This window comes from Rana temporaria, chromosome 6 (genome assembly GCF_905171775.1).
Source record: "Rana temporaria chromosome 6, aRanTem1.1, whole genome shotgun sequence".
NCBI lineage: Eukaryota > Metazoa > Chordata > Amphibia > Anura > Ranidae > Rana > Rana temporaria.
The window spans coordinates 140,981,281-141,002,007 of NC_053494.1; the positions used below are offsets into that span (position 1 = coordinate 140,981,281).

General features: G+C 42.4%; 1 protein-coding gene across 1 annotated transcript in view; it reads right to left on the reverse strand.

Annotated features, from left to right (window-relative positions):
* The window catches only part of ERBB4 (erb-b2 receptor tyrosine kinase 4), a 1,211,692-nt gene that overhangs the window by 682,742 nt on the left and 508,223 nt on the right, over nt 1-20,727 (reverse strand). The window contains exon 2 of the mRNA XM_040358486.1: nt 2,394-2,545. Within this exon, the coding sequence (XP_040214420.1) occupies nt 2,394-2,545 (152 nt within the window). The remainder of the gene's footprint in view (nt 1-2,393; nt 2,546-20,727) is intronic.

A 20,727-nucleotide genomic window follows, 5' to 3' on the forward strand; every position in this document is an offset into this window, starting at 1 on the left:
CATTTTTGTAATTATGTGACAACACTGAAGAAATTACACTTTGAGTACTGGAAAGTAGTGAGTGTACAGCTTAGACAGTGTAAATTTGCTGTCCCCTCAAAATAACCCAACACGCGGCCATTAACGTCTAAACTGCTGGCAACAAAAGTACACCCCTAAGCGAAAAGGTCCAAAGTGTCAATATTTTGTGTGGCCACCATTGTTCTCCAGCACTGCCTTAACCCTCCTGGGCATGGAGTTCACCAGAGCTTCACAGGTTGCCACTGAAGTCCTCTTCCACTCCTCCATGATAACACCATAAAGCTGGTGGATGTTAGAGACCTTGCGCTTCTTCACCTTCCATTTGAGGATGCCACATAGATGCTCAATAGGGTTTAGGTCTGGAGACATGCTTGGCCAGTCCATCACCTTTACCCTCAGCTTCTTTAGCAAGGCAGTGGTTGTCTTGGGGGGTGTTTGGGGTCGTTATCATGTTGGAATACTGCTCTGCGGCCCAATCTCTGAAGGGAGGGGATCATGCTCTGCTTTAGTATGCCACAGTACATGTTGCCATTCATGGTTCCCTCAATGAACTGTAGACCATGACACTCCCACCACCATGCTTGACTGTAGGCAAGACACAATTGTCTTTGTACTCCTCACCTGGTTGCCACCACACACACTTGACACCATCTGAACCAAATACGTTTATCTTGGTTTCATCAGACCACAGGATATCATTCGGGTAATCCATATCCTTAGTCTTCTTGTCTTCAGCAAACTTTCTTGTGCATCATCTTCTGGGACAACAGCCATGCAGACCAATTTGATGCAGTGTGCGGCGTATGGTCTGAGCACTGACAGGCTGATCCCCCACCCCTTCAACCTCTGCAGCAATGCTGGCAGAACTCATACGTCTATTTCCCAAAGACAACCTCTGGATATGACACTGAGCATGTGCACTCAACTTCTTTGGGTGACTATGGCGAGGCCTGTTCTGAGTGTAACCTGTCCTGTTAAACCGCTGTATGGTCTTGTCCACCATGCTACAGCTCAGTTTTAAGGCCTTGGCAATTTTCTTATAGCCTAGGCCATCTTTATGTAGAGCAACAATTCTTTTTTTCAGATCCTCAGAGAGTTCTTTGCCATGAGGTGCCATGTTGAACTTCCAGTGACCAGTATGAGAGAGTGAGAATGATAACACCAAATTTAACACACCTGCTCCTCATTTACACCTGAGACCTTGTAAGGACTAATGAGTCACATGATACCGGGGAGGGAAAATGGCTAATTGGGCCCAATCTGGACATTTTCACTTAGAGTGTACTCACTTTTGTTGCCAGAGGTTTAGACATTGATGGCTGTGTGTTGAGTTATTTTGAGGTGACAGCAAATTTACTCTGTTATACAAGCTGTACACTCACTAATTTACATTGTAGCAAAGTCTCATCTCTTATTTATATATATATATATATATATATATATATATATATATATATATATATATATACTGTATACACACACACAAAGGGATCGCTGCACAAAAATGTAATGAAAAGATTAAATAACATGAATAAAATATGTAAAATACACATATAATCTTGAAGTGGAGGTCTGCACAAAAATGGAACCTACGCTGTCCGGATTCCGCCCCCCCCCCCCCCCCGGTGTCACATTTGGCACCTTTCAGGGGAGAGGGGGGTGCAGATACCTGTCTAAGACCCCGCCATTATCTGCGGGAGTCTATGCCACGTCCGGTGCCCCCCCAGCTGTCTTCTGGGAGATACACGGGTCCCCGAAGATGGCAGAGACCAGTAGCATTGCGCAGCGTGAGTCGCGCATATGCAGTAGGGAACCAGGAAGTGAAGCCACATTGAAATTTTCCCTTGTCAAAAATGACGGCTCAGTTTCAGGTGCCGACATTGCGGGCACGCTGGACAAGTGTCCATATTTTAAAAGTCAGCAGCTGCAGTATTTGTAGCTGCTGGTTTAAAATTGTTTTAAATTTGGCGTAGCTCCGCTTTTAGAGTAGAGTTTTCCTGAAAGGGATTATCTGATGACTGGATGTCAATCTGGGAGCATTCTCTAGTATACTGGCTCAGATAGCATTCTGGTAATGATAATGATAAAAACATTAAGTATAGATGGGTTGTTCAATCCCTTCCCTTCACCACCACAGATAGTCTATATACAATAAGGACGCTGATCTCTCCAAAATGGCAGCTGCCACCTGTTTGCAACCAGATCCACAACATTCTCTCTGCTTTTCACAGTGAAGACACTTCAAATAATACCTTCCCAGATAAAATTATGTCTTGTTGGGCACTAGGTGGCCACAAACCATATAGCCAAAATTGTCCCTCTCATGCATAGGCACACATTAGTAAAAAGTTAACTATAGTTTATAAATGTACCCTTAAAAAACTGAGGTTCCGTCCATGTTCAATGCTGGTAATTTCCAGATTTCCCATGACCACTTCACAGTTCTCATAGTACTTGCGCAGGGCTTTGTACTGCTGATCCAAGTCAGAAAGGGAGCTCAGTTTGTTCTCTGTTCCGGTACACACTGCAAGAAAGACAGAGCAGATATAAGTACAATGTCATAAATGATAATTAGCAAGTCATGTCACCACAATCTTAATTGGAAGCTACATTTTAAGGTTCTTTTTTTTTTACACTGAAACTGAAACACTGAACTTTTGCAATGAAGTATCTTAAATAGAATCTACAGCATTTATCTTCTTAAAAAGTATACTTAAATCTTCAGCTCTGCTCTCCATTCAAGACAGAAATCACCAGCACACATACTGTATATATAATCAAGTTATGGGCATGTAACTATTGCTTCTTTTGTAACAACACCATAAGAACCTATGCTAAATATTCAAAATAAAACAATAATGAGCTAGATTCACGTAGCTCGGCGTATATTTTGGCCGGCGTATCGCATTTCTCATATGCGCTACGCCAACGTAAAATAGGGCGCCCAGACCAGTATTCACAAAGATCTGGCGCCGTACGTTGCGCCGGCGTAGTGTAAATAGGCAGGCGTAAGTCCGCCTAATTTAAATGTGGAAGGTAGTGGGCGTGTTGTATACAAATTAGCCGTGACCCCATGTAAATGTCTTCCCGAACGAACGGCGCATGCTCAGAGTCACGTCGCATATACTCCCTAAGATAAGTCGGCTAAATGCTTTAATATTTGCTTTTCTAACACTGAACCACCTCTCCGCCATTTAGGAAGCGTGATTGGCTGAAGGCACAGGCGATCCTATAGAATGCCTAGCATGTTGGGTCCTTGTGGCTTTGGCTGCTTGGGCCAAGGTGGGTCCATGTGGCTTTGGCTGCATGGACCGTAGTTTACTCTTTTCCCTGCCAGGAGCCTAACGCCACGGGAGATGAGAGCTGGGCCCTTTTCGGAGGGCCACTTGACGATGCACCCGTCACAGTTTTTTTGTGTTTCACTCTTTATGTGTGTGCACATTTTTTCCTGCACCGGGTGAAGTTTTTGGGTTGTGTTATGCACGCCACAGGCTTTTAAAAAAAAAAATGCCCATTCACCTCAAGGTACAAGCCTATAACATCCCTGGGTATGTACCCTATGTGCTCCTTAATGAATGCCAATGTTGTTAAGTAGCTAGTATGCCCCTTTGTCAGAAATGACCATCCGCATAACATATACTGTATATATGGCCATCTTCCATAATTTATTTGTATATCCAGAATCTAAAGGAGTCTTGTGCACTGATCATGTACTGAGATGCTGAAGTGCCCAAAGTCTGCTGTTTACTTGGTTGCATCATCTGTTATTTTTCATCAGTGTCAGAACAGATTTATCTCTATCTGCAGTGATAACACTGCTTTGTTAATCCTGTTCGGCTTGTGAGTAAAGGAAATGTTCTATTGACCCAGACAAATGCTGCCAAACCCAGAACAGCAGCCTGGCTAATATTATTCCTAATCCTCTCCCCGGGGAAGCAGTGTAACTTCAAATATTCCTGCCATAGGTCTTACTCCTGGTGAGCCTGCAGCCCAAAGTCAAACTGATTAACCTGTTTAGTCCTGGAGAGGTCAGCAGCATGTCATACCTGACCGGGAAGGGGAATGAAACCTTATGTCTGTACAGCTCCCGCAGTATGCATAGGTTGCGGTTTACAAACTCAAAGTCATTTTATTTTCTGGTTCAATTTTATTATGTATCTTCCATGCTCTGTCTTACACTGTTTAGTTTTTTTTGTTCCTAAAATTATTCTCACCTTTGTTTCATCTCCTACATTAGGAACAATTATAAAAAAAGCCACACTTGGTACACTTTATTTCATGTAAAAAAAAAAAAAATGAAAACACTTAAACAATAACTAGGGGCAGCCCAACAAGATGTGTGACCCACATTCTTAAGCATTAAATCTGTGAATTTGAATTGAGTGTATTGCACACATATGGGAACTTATTTATCTTATAGGCAGTAAACATCAACCCTGTCCTCAGGGCCAGGGTCGGTGCAAGGATTTTTGCCAACTCTGGCGAAGGTGCATTTTTCTGCCCCCCCCCCCCGGTGCGCACGCACGGGGCACAACACATCAGGGCACAGCACATCAGGGCACATGAGAGCACAGTGAACATCAAGGCATAGCACATCAGGGTACAGCACACCAGGCCACATCAGGGTAAAGGGCACAGGTCACAGTACATCAGGGCACAGCACATCAGGGCACACGACATTGAGGCACAGCAGACTGGGGCACAGGACATCAGGGCACGGGACATCAGAACACATGGCACATCAGGGCACGGGGGAACTTGGCGCACATCAGGGCATATTGGCACACATCGGGCATATTGGAGCACATTGGGGCACAGCGTTTACCTGGCAGCCAGTATGCAGGAAGAATCTGTGATAAGTTCTCTCTCATGTCACGCTGCCTCTGCGGCCTCTCCTCTCGTCCATCCCAGATGATTTTTACAAGTAAATGGGGATGGACGAGAAGAGAGGAGGGGCCGCCGGGGCAGCGTGACATAAGAGAGAACTTATCACACACACTGCCAGTGTAGCTGCAGCGCTCCCCTCCCTCCTCTACACTTCACACACAGCAGGCATCTCCCGCTGTGTGTATCGGAGCTTAGTGTGAAAACTTTCTCAAAAACGTAAACCCTGATTTTGACTTTTAACATTTCCCTTACACCCTCCCAGCAACATCAGCCACTTACTACTGCTTACATTTTTCCAAATTATGCTGGCTATACACCAGCAGAATTTTTTTCGTAAATTCCGAAAAAATCATTTGTCAGAGCATTTGATAGTACTGATTAAACGAAAATCGTACGACCTGGCATCGTACGAAAAAAAATTCAGTGCATGTCCGATAGAATAAAATCGGATGAACTGTCCTGATCGGCTCTCGGAAGCTCTGTACTAACGATCCGATTATCGTACGATCGTTTCGAAAGCGGCTTTTTTCGTACAATTTTCGGATCGTGTTTACGGGGCTTTACATCACCGGTCTCTCCCAAAATACCCTGTTTAAACCTATGCAAATACGGTTTATAAGAGTTTGAAATTATGTTGAATCTTCAGAAGGCTACACTGGTGTTTTAAAGAGTGTTACAGTAACACTGCAGTTAGGTTTGTGCATGATAAGATGCTGTTTTAACTGCATAATTTTTATTTTTCTCACACTTTATTGGATATAATTTTTATAGAGAGATAAATATTTTGAAAAGTTATCATTCAGTTCATCTGCACAGTATGGCTTCTATGCTTCAATGTCTTCCACAAGACTATTGTGTTTTGAAAATCTTTTGAATTTATTTTTTTAATTTCTTTTCCAGGGTCCTTAACTCTCCTAATACAACTGGACTTGACAAGTAATTAAAGGAATTGATTTGCACACCTCAACCCTTGCCAAATACGTGATCTACCATCTGTGATATCAGCTGTTATTCCTTGAGGACTCCCTGTGCACCTGAACTTGTGTTTGTAAGGAGGGAAGCCCTCCAGCAGGTGACATGCCTTCAGCACAGATATGGCATATTTACTGCATGCACACAGCCCCCTATCCGCTTTTCCCAGAGGCTTATACTGATTGCCACCATCTTCTTCATTATTTACCCTCATTGCACTGAACTCTAACAGAATCAAGGTTAGAATTATGACCTAAATTTTTCAGTTCTGTGCTATTATGACACTTGGTTCTGCACAGAAATAGGTAGATAGATAGATAGATAGATAGATAGATAGATAGATAGATAGATAGATAGATAGATAGATAGATAGATAGATATACTAAGCCAAGAATCCTTAAAGTGTAACCAAAGGCACCCTCCCTTTCTATTGGTCCTGTTTACAGTTATCATCCAACGTGGAGGTAAAAGAAAATGCTTAATTTTGGGTTAACAACGGAACAATAAAAGAGGGGAAATCTTCCAATGGGGGCACTAGCTCTGGTGACCCTGATGACACACCAGGATTCTCTCACTTTGGAGGGATTTCCTCTCACTTCCTGTTTTGGCTATGGGACAGAAAGTGAAGGGAAATCTCCCCAATAGGACACAGTTGGAAAAATAAAATTGACAGGAGTTAAAATCCTCCTATACTCAATCCATCTTAAAAAAAAAAAGACCATATCGGACTTTTTTCATCGGAAATTCCGATCGTGTGTATGCGGCATTAGATTGGTGATGTCACTACTGTACAGATCACTGTTCTACTTGTTGGAGGATCTGACATGAGGAAGCAAAGGCCTGCCCCCCTCAAGATGTCTCTGTATAGAGACATAATAATAAAGCATGACAAGCCGTAATGGGAAAATATGTGCTGCAGGAAGACACAGAAACTACTGGTGGCTTATCCTACACCTTTGGCTAACATTTTTGGGGCACATCTTCTAGAGTCCAGTTCCTCTTTAAAAGCCAAAACAGGTTTTGGTGTAGACAAAAACTGTGGGTCCTCAGCTGCCTAGGGTGAGGGTGCCTATGGCTTGTTGCTGTACCTTTAAGAAGGATGGGGCAGTAATCCTGCTTTGTTCAACACTCATGCTCTCATTTAGAACCAGAATTTATATGGGTGCCTTGATGAGGTAGTTGCTTCACATATATTTGCAGATACATGCAACGAAAACATCTACTTTTATCTAAACGTTAAAAACTGTTTATAGTTAGGTGCTGTGGTCATGCTAGCCTGATTCCCTACTGGGGAAAGTTTTTTGTCCACTTGTCTATAACACTGGACTGAAATTCTACAAACAAGTCACACAAGCCCACATTTGGCAATATGAGAAAACGTAGCTATCCTCAAGAGTTGGGACCTGGTGATGTACAATATATACAGACAGAATTGCACAGTACTAGAAGTCATATTGAGACTTAACTAACAGGGGCTCATAACAGCCTCCAGGACATACTGTACATTCCTTATGACAAATTCCTAATCTGTCATATTTTCATTCCAGATAAGGCTATGGCTTTTACATGATTTATGGTACAGCTGCACACTTATATTTGTATGGCTATTTTCATACTTATAAACAAAATGACTGCCTGCTAATTCACCTGTAAAGCTTGCATACTTCATAGATTCTAACTAGAGAATTATATAAGAATAATGTATTTTGATTTGAAAATCGTAATTGTGAAGGTGAGCTTGTTTGCGAAACTCCCATAGCAGCATATTAATTTTTATCAAACCAAATTCTAGTTTACTTGAAGAGTCATTGGGGGGAATTTAATAAAGCTGCTGCGACACTTCTCTGGTGTTAATCCCTCTTGTTAATGTACTGCGCCAAATTCATGAAGCATTCACACCACTTTTGGTTCTGACAGCGACTTGTGCACCATATTCAGATAGTTCTAAAAATGTGACATGTGCACACTGAAATATTTTGTTTCGGAATTTCGCTTTGGTCGGAAAAATAAATTAATTTAGTTACTCCCGAATTTAGTTTTTATTTATTTAGTTTTTCGTTAGAAATTGCATTTGTCCGAAAATCTGAATGAATTTAGGTTGAATCTGTTATGGTGTCTGTCAAATGTTCAAAAAAGATTTGATGGAGCAGCGAAACTGTACGTCCAATCGTACATGTTCCGCCTACAAGCTATTGAAGAATTCTAATGTTGTAGACTAGTAATAATTCTATTTATTAATTATTATTACTAGTCAACCAACATTAGAATTTTTCTATAGCCTATGGGCCTAGCATTTTTAACCAGAAATGTACGATTGCGGAGTCCTACAGTTTAGCTGCTCCGTCAAATCTTCTTTGAACATTTCGGTTTTCGTATTCTGCACTTTTGTTTTCGTTTGTTAAAACAATTACGAAAATAGCTGAAATTCGGACGAAAATGTATTCGGACGAAAACTAATGCACATGTCTACTAAAAATGTGCCACGTTTAGATTGTGTTGCATTGAATGCACAGCCTTTACATTGTGTCACATTGAATGCGCCAAATGTAAAAGTGGCAAATTAAGACCAACTCTCTTTTGCATGATAGACACTTTTGCAAAATCTGCCTGCACCAGTCTTCATGATTTCCATGTATTTGTATTTCTCTGTATAAATATTCTTCTAAATAGATTTATTGTGAAACTAGGATGTGGGAAGTGTCTTCCTCACAGACCATAAGCAGAATGGAGCTGTCACAAGTTAATTAGCTTCCACACTAATTGCCTACATTATTTTTTGATGTTGCCTCAAGCCCTTGCATAAGCCAGTGTCCTTCTGCTTTCCAACATGGGAAATGTGGCGTTACGCGTACTGAACTCCCCTTCGAGTGGCCAAACGCTTGGAGGAACCAGAAACAAGACAGTTTAAAAGAATAAAAATTCCTCAGCAACCTTCTCTGGAACTTTCTAGAAAGAACCACAGGCCAATTTACAAAATAAATAAGTGCATGTATCCCAGCAGCTTACAGGTATCAAACTGGCATAAACATATGTCAGTTTGTAATTTAACAACATTTCATCCCAAATTGCATGGCTCACAAAATGATACAAAATAAATATATTATAAGTTGACAGAATTATCTGACCTACTAGAAAATACAAAACTTTTCTCCTAAAGCATTTCTTGTCATTTCGGTATATGTATCCCAGGGATTGAAAATTTCCCTCCGTGGAAAAATAAATTTACTGCTGCCATCCACGAATATGAAAGCAACAGCTAGTTCCATTTTAACTCTAGACAAATAAAAAATGACAAGGTTCATTTAGAAAATGCAAGTTCTAGAGCAGTATTGCAGTGCTAAAGAATGATTGGGCTTTTACAACACTGAAAATATGCACTTTATTATTGGTAAAGGTAAGGTAAATATTCCTGTGCTGCTCAAATTTATTGTACATATGCTTCATGTTGAGCAACTTCCTGCCAAAAGCTGTTTCTAAATTTCAGATATATAGCAGTTCTAGCAGAAGTGATCCCTTCCATTGGGGGAAAGTCATAGTCCTAGGATACTAGCTGTCCAACATTTCCTCCGCTACTGCTCAAAGAAGTATGTAGCAGACTGATTATTTAGTACAAGCCTCTCAGAGCATAGAACATAAGTTGTGACATAAGAAAGCACAAATAATTTAATCAATTTACTCAATGTCATATCTGCTGACCTGCACTTGTAGCAGAATAACACACAACAGCAATGTTAGAAGCAGGGGCGGACTGACAACTCATGGGGCCCCCGGGCAATAGAAGATTATGTGGCCCCCGGGCTTACAGATGGCCACCAAGCCAGGAGGCAGTACAGAGGCGGGGCAGCTAAAATCTCGGGATTTTCACATCAAAAGCATGATTTTTACATACTGTCCCTGGTTTTACTGAGCCTTGCAACCCTGATGGGGCCCCCTAGTGGCATGGGGCCCTCGGGCACTGCCCGAGTGCCTTAATGGTCAGTCCGCCCCTGGTTAGAAGTGGTAATAACGTCACTTTTTTCCCCAACTCAGAAAAAAATAACTCATGTGCATTTATTTTTATTTCCTCCTCTGAGCTTCCTTTTTCCCCTTCTGTGCACCCTGTACCTCTGGTACCTATGGACTCCTGTGTAATTCTCTGCAAGGTGCATGTTCCTGCTCTGTACTACAACTCTGCATGCAGCCATTTAGAGCACCGCACACAAGGCCAGGTTTCCTAGTTCTGATTCCAACTTAAACTCTTCCGGGACAAGTTGGAAAGCCGTCCAGGTTTTTTTTGTCCAACATCTGTACCTGGCCTCATACATGACTTTTTAGAGTGAACAGGCAAAAAGTCCCCATGGACACACTCCAAAATATAGGATAACTTGCGTAAAGGCTGGCTTTAGGGTAATATAGATAACGCAATAAAATACATTGAGCAGGTTTTTAGATTTAGGCCCGGATTCATAAAGGAGTTACGTCGGCGTATCTCCAGATCCGGAGGTAAAAGGGGACTCCAGTGACTCGCTGGGTTCCCGGTTCTATTGAGAGGATGCCAGGCTGGGTGTCCTTCGATTGGGGGGTCGGCTTGAGGAGAACCCGGAGGCAGGTTGCCCAACAGGGCTTGAACGAACCAATCAGGGATCTGGTTACCGGAATGCTGACAGGTATGCTTTGCTGTCACCCGGTGACCTATCTTAAAAATCTACTGGGAGGATCCGCTCTGCTCATCTATTAATTCCTTCAAAGTAATTGGCCTGTGGCAGAGGCCCTAGAGCCAGGTCTGTGAGAGAGATCTGTTCCTCCCAGAAAGTCCTAAGTGACACTTCGGCTGCCAGGCTTGTGAGAGAGGTCTGTCCGGGGCACTTCACCCACTCCAGCTAAGAGTGGCGACAAGTTGTGATTTGGTACTCTATTGAGCAAGGGCTGCTCAATTAATATCCAGGCCTGATACTGCAAGGTTCTTCTTTTCCTTCATCAACCTGTTCTTCCCGCTATTGTTGATGTTGGCCATGTTGGCCTGGAAATAAAGCATTGGAAAAACCTTTATTCACTGTCTGGACATTCGCTCACTGTTTTGGCTCACTGCTATCACCCCTAGACACATTGCCGGGTAACTTAATACGCTGATCCCAAAACAATCAGCGGCTCCTTCGGGGGTAGCGCTACAGTAGTATTTGTGAAGAAAAGCAATCTTGCCTGAGAGCAGCAAAATGTTCACTAACTGACAAACGGAACAAAACTAAATAAGTGGCTTAGGGTGAGGATACCTATAGATATTATAATATGGTTGGACATGAACCCCTTTATGATGTATTCTTGGGTTGAACAAGAATGCATGTTTTTACCTGTAGAGCAAGGGTCTCAAACTCAATTTCATTGAGGTCCGCATCAGCATTATAACTGCCCTCGAAAGGGCCGGTTGTATCTGTAAGTTTAGATGTCCAGCACATCCCCTCCCCTTACATTAGATGTTAAGAGCCACCCCACCATCAGAAGTTGAGTTCCCCACTCTCCCTTACATCACAGTCCACCCCCCTTACCTTAAGCTGCTGTTGGGAAGGAGCTGGATGCATTGCTTAAAAGCAGAAAATAAGGGTCTTGAGATGGACCAAAGGAGGGCTGGAGCTCTCCTGCAGCTGCAGGAGAGGTACGAGGGCCACATGGAATGGCCTGGAGTGCCGGATTCGCCCCGCAGGCCTTATGTTTGACACGTGTGCTGTAGAGGATGGTAAAAAGTCCAAGGCATCTCCAACCCAGGTTTATAGCAAGCTATCAATAAAAGACAGAAATCCAACCTGGCTGACCAGATTCATTCTATTAGTAGTGTCAACCAAGCAATTGTCTACTGGTGTGACTGCTTGTGCAAAGATCATACATTGTGTGTTACTTTACATCAGCAAAAAACTGCCTACATACAGTATATTTGCATGTTGCATGCATTGCATGCCAAAGTATTTTTCCAGTATTATAATATGCAGACGTCTACTATTTAGTAAGATCCTTCTGCTACTTCCTTGGACAGATCTTTGCTGATTGTACAAAGGCATACCTCCCAACTGTCCCTGATTTCGAGGGACTGTCCCTGATTTGGAGCAATGTCCCTCTGTCCCTCATTCTCCTCATTTGTCCCTCATGTTGGTCTGATTTATATAGATGTATATAAAATGCACTTTGTATCTATCTGATTTCTAAATTGCTGCATTTGTAAATTCCAAAAGCCAATATAAAGGAATAGTAGTGGTAAAAAAAGCACTTGTGGGTTTAACCAATCTTATTTTTTTGTACAATTCTCCTTTAAGGGGGCATGGCAATGGGTGTGTCCTATGCCTGCATACTTTTGCTGATAGGTGTCCCTCATTCCCATCTCAGAAAGTTGGGAGGTATGCAAAGGTGACAATGCTGATTCACAGATCAGTCAGGAAGATAGACACAGAGGTGACATAGGAAGCTGCACTGGAGAATAGGAACACAAATTACACATTTAAAAATGAAAGAATGAAGACCTGATGGTAGGACCCAGTGAACAAACAAGTCTTGTGGGGGAAACCACATGTTACTTTTTTTTAAATTCCCTCTTAATGATCAGTTCTTCAACCAACTGCATATCAATCATATATGTGTGGTCTGCTTTATTATGTTCAAAGCCATATATATGTATATTCAGCTGATTGGGTGCTACTTGTTGCCTTTTTATCAGGGCTCAAGTCCTGCGGGAATGCGTGGGAACGGAGTTCCTGCACTTTTTTCACAGCAGAAACGCAGTTCCCTTTGCAGGACTAGCGCAGCTGAGAGCAGTCGAGCTGCCCGTGCCAATCCTTCACTAAGCGGCGATGCCCAGCTCGAGTCACTGTCAGGGGCAGGCAAACCTTAGTAGTCCTTTATGTTACTGGCCGCTTCCTGTATATGGATTCATTGGGTAGTGTGCGGGTATTCCGTCACTTCCTCGATGCCGCAATGTCTCCTGGGAGCTTTTGTCATTGTTCCCAGGAGACATTGCGGAGGTTATCGCGGGATTTAGAAAGAACATGCGGTTTAGTAATTATGCATATGAGAGTATCATTTTTTTTTTTGGTGGGGGAGTGGATCTTGGGTGGGAGTTCCCACACTTTTTTCCTTTCCTTTCCGTGTTTGATTGTAAAGCATTGGGCTGTACAATTTTCATTACAGCAGCATCCTACCTGATCTGGCAGAACGCAGGTTAGGAACTCTCAGAAGGCAGCATAAAATATTCTGCTGTATATGCCAACTCAGAACTGTCTGACAATTCCTCATTTTCCTTTATTAAATCTAAGGCGATGAGGGGAGATTTCTGTTTCATTAATTCCCTCGTTAAATGTGTTTTTTGTTTAGTGCTTTCAGCTGTGTAAGGCCCATTTATTATTGCTGTATGTTCGGAGTGTTTCACTTATTATATCATCAGATTAAACTATCCTAAATAATGAATGAGTCTAATTACTGGGAAGCTGCAAGGGCTCAACCGCACATGAGATTTTGATCACTTGTGAGCATGAAATTTAACTTCTTGTTGCCCACTGTCAATGCTGACATTCCAGATAATGCAAACTAGGTACTTGGCAACAAGGAGTTAACCCTCATGTGCGCAAACTATTACAATCGCTGGTGTCAATCAGCCCTTAGGCAGCATAGCTGACTGCAGATAGGGTAATCCAGGGGATTACAATGCTGCTACTCAGCATCGACCTAAAGACAGCATTGCTAACATACCCTTACATATCATGTAATCAAATGGCAAGTATTTGTTTCAAACGTCAGAGTCTGAATCAAAATGTAATCTGATGAAAGGCACACATATTCCATTCTTTCATTAAAAAAAAAAAAAGTTTTTAGTTTTCTTCTGTTAAAATCTTTTTTTCTTTTGTAATTTCCCTTGTACCTAATATTTAAAGCGGAAGTAAACCCATAGATTTAACAGTTTCAAAAAAACAGTTACATTTCTTCAAATGTAACTGTCACATTGGTTGTGCTCTCAACCAAACTGTCAAACCATCCAATGACTGAAGTCATAACTGATCACATGTGCATCATGGCAGTTGAAGATCAAACAGAGGCCACAATGGCAGCTTCCTTGGCTGAAAATTATAGTGTTTACTTCCACTTTAGACCCCTATTCACACTGGAGGTGTTTTTCAGACACTTTACCGCTAAAAATATCGCCTGTAAACCGCCTGAAAAATGGCAGGACGTCAAAAAAGTCCTTCAAGCAGCTTCTTTGAGGCACTTTAGGAGAGGTGTATACACCGCTCCTAATGCACCCCTGCCCATTGAAATTAATGAGCAGCACCAACAAAGCGCCTGCAAAGTGCCTCGCCCGCTGCGCTTTGCAGGTGTTTTTAACCCAGTATTTGGCCGCTAGGGGGGTTAAAAGCGCCCCGATAGCGGCCGAAAAGTGCCTCTAAAACGTCAGTAAAGCACTGCTAAAACTAGCGTCACTTTACTGCCGATGCTGCCTTGCTGTCAGTGTGAAAAGGCTCATATATTTACTGAGCCATAGGAACATGTGCCCAGTGTACTGTATAAGAGTGCACTTCAGGCACATGAATATGTACTTTTAAAAAGTTAATTCATGCTTTAAAAAAAACACTGTGCCCAATAAACTATGATTGGTGGTTGTAGAGATGACAAAATGGCACATCTGATTGTGGCACATTGCATTTTATTCTTATGCTGCATCTTTCTGTTCAAACCTTCCAACTTGAACAATTATTTTGACCATTTATTCAATCTGTGTTATTTGCCCCAAATATCTAGTGCATCATTAAGCCCATTATTTTGTGTCAGGATCTTAGAATCAAGGAATTAATGGGCACACATAAAAATTATTGTTACTAGCCAGCACTCATTGAAATTAATTCCAATGTCCCGTGCACACGATCGGAAATTCCGACAAGAAAACCGTGGATTTTTTCTGATGGAATGTTGGCTCAAACGACCGTCAAGAACGTGGTGATGTACAAGACGTACGACAAGCCGAGATCAATGAAAGTCAATAGGCAGTTCGGCTCTTCTGCTTGATTCTGAACTGCATACAGACGAGCGGAAATTCTGTCAAGAACTTTTTCCGTCGGAAAAATAGAGAACCTGCTCTCAATCTTTTTCTGGCGGAAATTCTGACAGAAATTGTTGGATGGAGCATACATAAGAGGTGTAATAATGAAACACTGCCAATATATAACAATAGTCTACTTGTATGGGGAACACCTTTTAATTATCATTATTTATTCTTTAACACTTTATTCACTAGGCATGGTAACCTTCACTTTGAAAATTAAAAGTAATCTGGTCCTTTGGTAAATTAATCTGAATGACATCTTGTAGGATCCAGTAGTGACATTTCTTCCTAACACATCGTTTATAGCTTTGTTTCTAACCATAATAACTAGGGATGCACCAATATATCGGTGGCCGATACATATCGGCCGAAAATAGCAATTTTAGAGACAAGCCGAAACACATTTAAAATCGCTGATAATGACCGCCCTCCGTGGGTGGTACCATTTAGTCTAGGAGGGGGCACCGTTCTGGTACAGATGTATTTGCGGCCGCCAGACCATTACAGAGTGCGGGCAGCGGGAACTGGAACTGTACAAATTGTGTGCCGACTGCCGATCGCGCTCCACCGGAGTCCTCCTAGCTCCATTTCCTGATTTTTTAACTCCCCCTATGGGGGAGTCTCTTGGTACAGTCCAGTGTGCCACGTGACGTCACGGCCGGAGGTGAGGGAGGACTCGGAGCTGCCTGTGACACAGAATAGTCACACTGCCTGCTTTTTAAAAAAAAAAACCTTTGTGTGTTATTGAGCCATGCTTGCCTTCTCTGACTACCAAAAAAAACATTAATTGCAGCCTCACTGTGCCATCACATGCAGCCACTGTGCCAACACACATCGCCACTGTGCCCATCAAATGCAGCCACTGTGCCCATCAAACGCAGCCACGGTGCCCATCAAACGCAGCCACTGTGCCCATCAAACGCAGCCACCGTGCCCATCACATGCAGCCACTGTGCCAACACACGTCGTCACTGTGCCCATCAAACGCAGCCACTGTGCCCATCAAACGCAGCCACTGTGCCCATTAAAAAAAATTAAATGAAAAAAAAAAAGAAGAAAAGTAATTTTCGGTTTCGGATAGATTTTTTTTTTTGGGTTTCGGTTTCGTTTCGGTTCTGAAATTTCCATTTTGGTGCACCCCTATTAGGGTTTCCCAGCCAGTTTGTGTCTTTGCTATTCATGTAGCCCCGTAGTATACATTTTTTTTTTTTTTTATATTAAACAATGATTTAACCTCCTGTGGTCATTATAAGGGGGTCTGGCTTAACATATTAATTTTTAAAAATAATTTTACAATATAAAGCATTCAACAGCAGGTGCCCCAAACCCCCAGGTCAATAGGAACAGAGCTGGGAATTTTGGCAGAGAGAGTTCTTTCAGTCTTAGAGTAGCATAAACATTCAAAAAGCCACATGGATCCGGGGGCTCTTTCTGTCACTAAAATGTCACTTCTGGATAGACTTGCCCTTTAATACATTCTCAATTTGAATCCTCTAAATTCAGAGAAAGCATTCTCTCACCATGCCTATGTAAATAAATAATATTAATAAATCAGCTTCTGAATTATGACTATACAGTAGTAAAAAAAATCCTTGGTCCTGTCTGAATTTGGCACCAGAGTGTTAAAAAAATTCTAACTGAAGACTAAAAGTGAGACATGACCCTTGTATTGTGCGCCCTATCCAGGGAATAGCTGCTTCTTCCAATACATCTCACCACCGCCTGCACAGCCCTGCCTCTTTCTATCTGCTTGCATTTATCTGCTCATTTATATCCCTGATTTATGGAGGCACTCTATACATGACGACAGACCCATAAATTCTGCCTGATGTCTGTGCATGGAAAATGAACCCTTTCCCTTACAGAAACACCACAAAAGCTCAATGGCCCAAATAAATGAGCACAGAAAAGAGCAGAGACTGCAGAATTTGGGGCAGGAAAGGGTGTGAATGCCATTGTAAGTGATATAGAGAAAAATTGGGGTCATCCTTACGTAATGACACTAAAGCAGTCTATTACAGACTATAAAGCAGTGCATCAGCAGCTGTGGCGTCACTTGATCAACAGATAAACTTTAAGCTCTGTACAGCAAAGGGACTTGTCTGCCTTAGTCCTGAATTCTTTAGTCTACTATAATGATAATATGCCACTAAAATATATTTGTGTGATCTCCGTGTGCTTGCACAGGTGCTATCCTTTTCTCTAAAATTTATTTTTTGTCATACCCTCTATAATGAAAAACTGTTACCATTTGGAGACCTATAAGCTGTATTAGGCTACAGTCACACTAGCGTCCTGTATTTGGTTTATTTATACACAGGAAAAATTATTTGGGAAGTATGAACAATCTTTATGCTCACCAGATCAAGTTCTCCTGCATTTAAAAGTACTTACTTTTACATACATTTATGTGCGTTTAAGTGAATTCGGAGAATCTAATCTGCCCCCAGATGCACAGAATTATATGTTCTCTGAAGGCAGTGAATTAACCTAACTACTAGCTAAACCTGCCTAAACCTTACCTGAACACAGGTAAGAGCGCAGTGTGAATTATACAATTTTAAATCATGACATGCATTTGTATGTGTTTAGAAATGTCCTATAAATGCATATATTGTACACTATATTGTCAAAAGTATTGGTACACCTGCTTTTACACGCACATGAACTTTAATGGCATCCCAGTTTCAGTCCGTAAGGTTCAATATTGAGTTGAAGCTATAACAGCTTCAACTCTTCTAGGAAGGCTTGCTTTGTGCACTGGTCCAAATCATTTGGTGGAGGGGGGATTATGGTGTGAGGTTGTTTTTCAGGGGTTGGGCATGGCCCCTTAGTTCCAGTGAAGAGAATTCTTAGGGCTCTTTCACACGGGCGGACCATATGTCTGCTTTTTCATCCATCCGTGTACGGATGAAAAAGGGACATACATTGGTGCCTATGAGATCGTGGGTGTCTCGCCTGGTGCCGAAATCTTCTGATTCTGCAGACCGAGGAAAACCCTATTTTTCCATCCGTCGGCGGATCGGATCAGGTGAACACGGACAGACAGTTCATCCGATCCCCCCTTAGAGGAGAGTGGAGAAAAGACAGGGTGGTCCCTGCACAGCGTGCGGGGACCGCCCTGTCATCTGCCGGCTCAGCGGGGATCAACGGAGCGATCCCTGCTGAGCAAGCGGAGGTTCACGGGGCAGATCATCACTGATCCGCCCCATGTGAAAGAGCCCAAAAGGTGTCAGCATACCAAGACATTTTGGATAATTTCATGCTTCCAATTTTGTGGGAACAGTTTGGTATGGCCCCTTCCTGCTCCAACAAGACTGCGCACCAGTGCAAAAAAGCAAGGTCCATAAAGACATGGATGAGCGAATTTGGGATGAAGGAACTTGACTGAGTCCTGACTTGACCAAATAGAATTCCTTTACGATGAATTAGAGAGGAGACTGTGAGCCAGGACTTCTCGTGCACATCAGTACCTGACCTCACAACTGCACTTCTGGAAAAATGGTCAAACCTCCCCATAGACACACTCCTAAACCTTGTGGACAGCCTTCCCAGAAGAGTTGAAGCTGTTATAGCTACAAAGGGTGGGCCAACTCAATCTTTAACCCAACGGACTAAGACTGGGATGTCATAAAAGTTCATGTGCGTATAAAGGCAGGTGTCTAAGTACTTGTCATCCTCCTTTTGTTTGGTGGTTTGCCATTAGAAGATCTGGTCTTGCAGGGCCAACAGTCTACATATTAACTCAGCTTTATTGACCCTCTGGGCATATGCTCATTTGGGTTCAATATATTCGGTAAGCCTCTGCTGTATTGGTGGCGGGTTCATCACCTGTGTGTATCACGTTCAAGAGTGAATCACTGTTAATTTGGGACTTTATTTCTCAGTTTTGACAGCAATCAAGTTTTCACTATCCCACACATGGACTTTCTTTGTTTATCGTCTGTTCACACATCAGTTATTTGAGTGTTTTTGGTACCAGGGTACCATCTTCATATTTAGCGCTACTATTTGTATATTTTTGTCTAGGATGAACTATGAAAAGGGCTAATGTATGCCCGATTCACTGGTTGGCTTTGCAGACAAAAAAAAACTTTTCACATGAACATTTTGATACACTACCACAATTTCCACCCCCCAATATTAATAGCAAGTAGGATAAATCCGGATGAGAATAGCGATGATACTATGTGACGTAAGGGAGCTGTAATCTATTAAAACAAGCACAACACAAAGCAGATAAGGTAACATAGACATCTCCTGGGACTTGATTTACAACATTTATTTCCAAGACAAGTTTGCAGAAATAGTATTTAAATATAGTATATCTTGATCACAGGTCTAGGTAAAACTCATTACACTTATCATTGCCAAGAGCTTATTGGCTCTGTGTAGTAAGAGCCCTTAATCTCTCCCTAGCTTCCACGGCTGTCCAGCCTCTCTCGCTTCCTCGCCCGGTCCAACTTATTGTTGAGTTTCATTCTCCCTGGGTCAGCATAAAACACACATCTAATCGCTCACAGTTATCTATCGCTCTGTGCTCCTGTCTGAAACAAAGCACAATATCAGAACTGTGTATCTCTTCCTGCTCCTGCCGGTGTCTGGCTATTGCTCTGCCAGAGTAAAGAATAAATTCCTTCTCTTGATAATATATGTTTTTCTTGTTCTTTCCTATACTTACTCAGCATCTCCCTTTTACTTTTTTATCCATTTTCCTTAAAGCCAAATTCCAAGCAGCTAGAAAAAAATTTGCAGTTGAGTTTCAATTAAAAAGAACTTAAAGGGGTTGTAAAGGTTCTGTGTTTTTTCACCTTAAAGGGGTTGTAAAGGAAAACATTTTTGCCCTAAATAGCTTCCTTTACCTTAGTGCAGTCCTCCTTCACTTACCTCATCCTTCGATTTTGCTTTTAAATGTCCTTATTTCTTCTGAGAAATCCTCACTTCCTGTTATTCTGTCTGTAACTCCACACAGTAATGCAAGGCTTTCTCCCTGGTGTGAAGAAAGCCTCTTGTGGGGGGAGGGGGCGAGCAGGAGTATCAGGACGCCCACTAACACACAACTCCTTTCTCTATCTGCAAAGTAGAGAGCGTCCTGACCCTCCTGCTCACCCCCTCCCCCCTCAAGAGGCTTTCTCCACACCAGGGAGAAAGCCTTGCATTATGGTGTGTAGTTACAGACACTAAGGTTCCTTTACAACCCCTTTAATGCATCCTATGCATTACGGGGGAAAAACACCTGGCTATCACAGGCCCGCCAGCCCCCCCTTTTACTTACCTGAGCCAGTTCACCCGCTCTGCGCATCCCCCGGCGTCCTCTTCTCCATGGAGTCTCTGCGCTGATTGGGTAGATTGATAGCAGTGCAACCATTGGCTCCCACTGTTGTCAATCAAATCTAATGATGCAGCCGCTGGGGGGCGGGACCGCAAGGTAACCCCCTCGGGAGAGAGCTTCCCAGAGGGGGTTAGTTATTGCGGGCGGGAGCCACCGTGGGACCCCAGAAGAGCAGGATTAGGGCCACTCTGTGCAAAACGAACTGCACAGTGGGGGTAAGTATAACATGTTTGTTATTTCAAAAAAAATAAAAATAAACCTTTGCAACCCCTTTAATGCATTTGAATGCAATTAGTGCAAATCACAGAATTTTACTTGGTAACAGCCTCAGCATTCTCCTAGACGGCAGCACCCAGACTGGGGGTGTGGGCAGAACTAGGAGCCAATCACACTCTACTTTCATGCTGGAAAGAAATATACTGACAAGTAAAGAGAGCATAGCGAACAGAGGAATGAGCTGCTG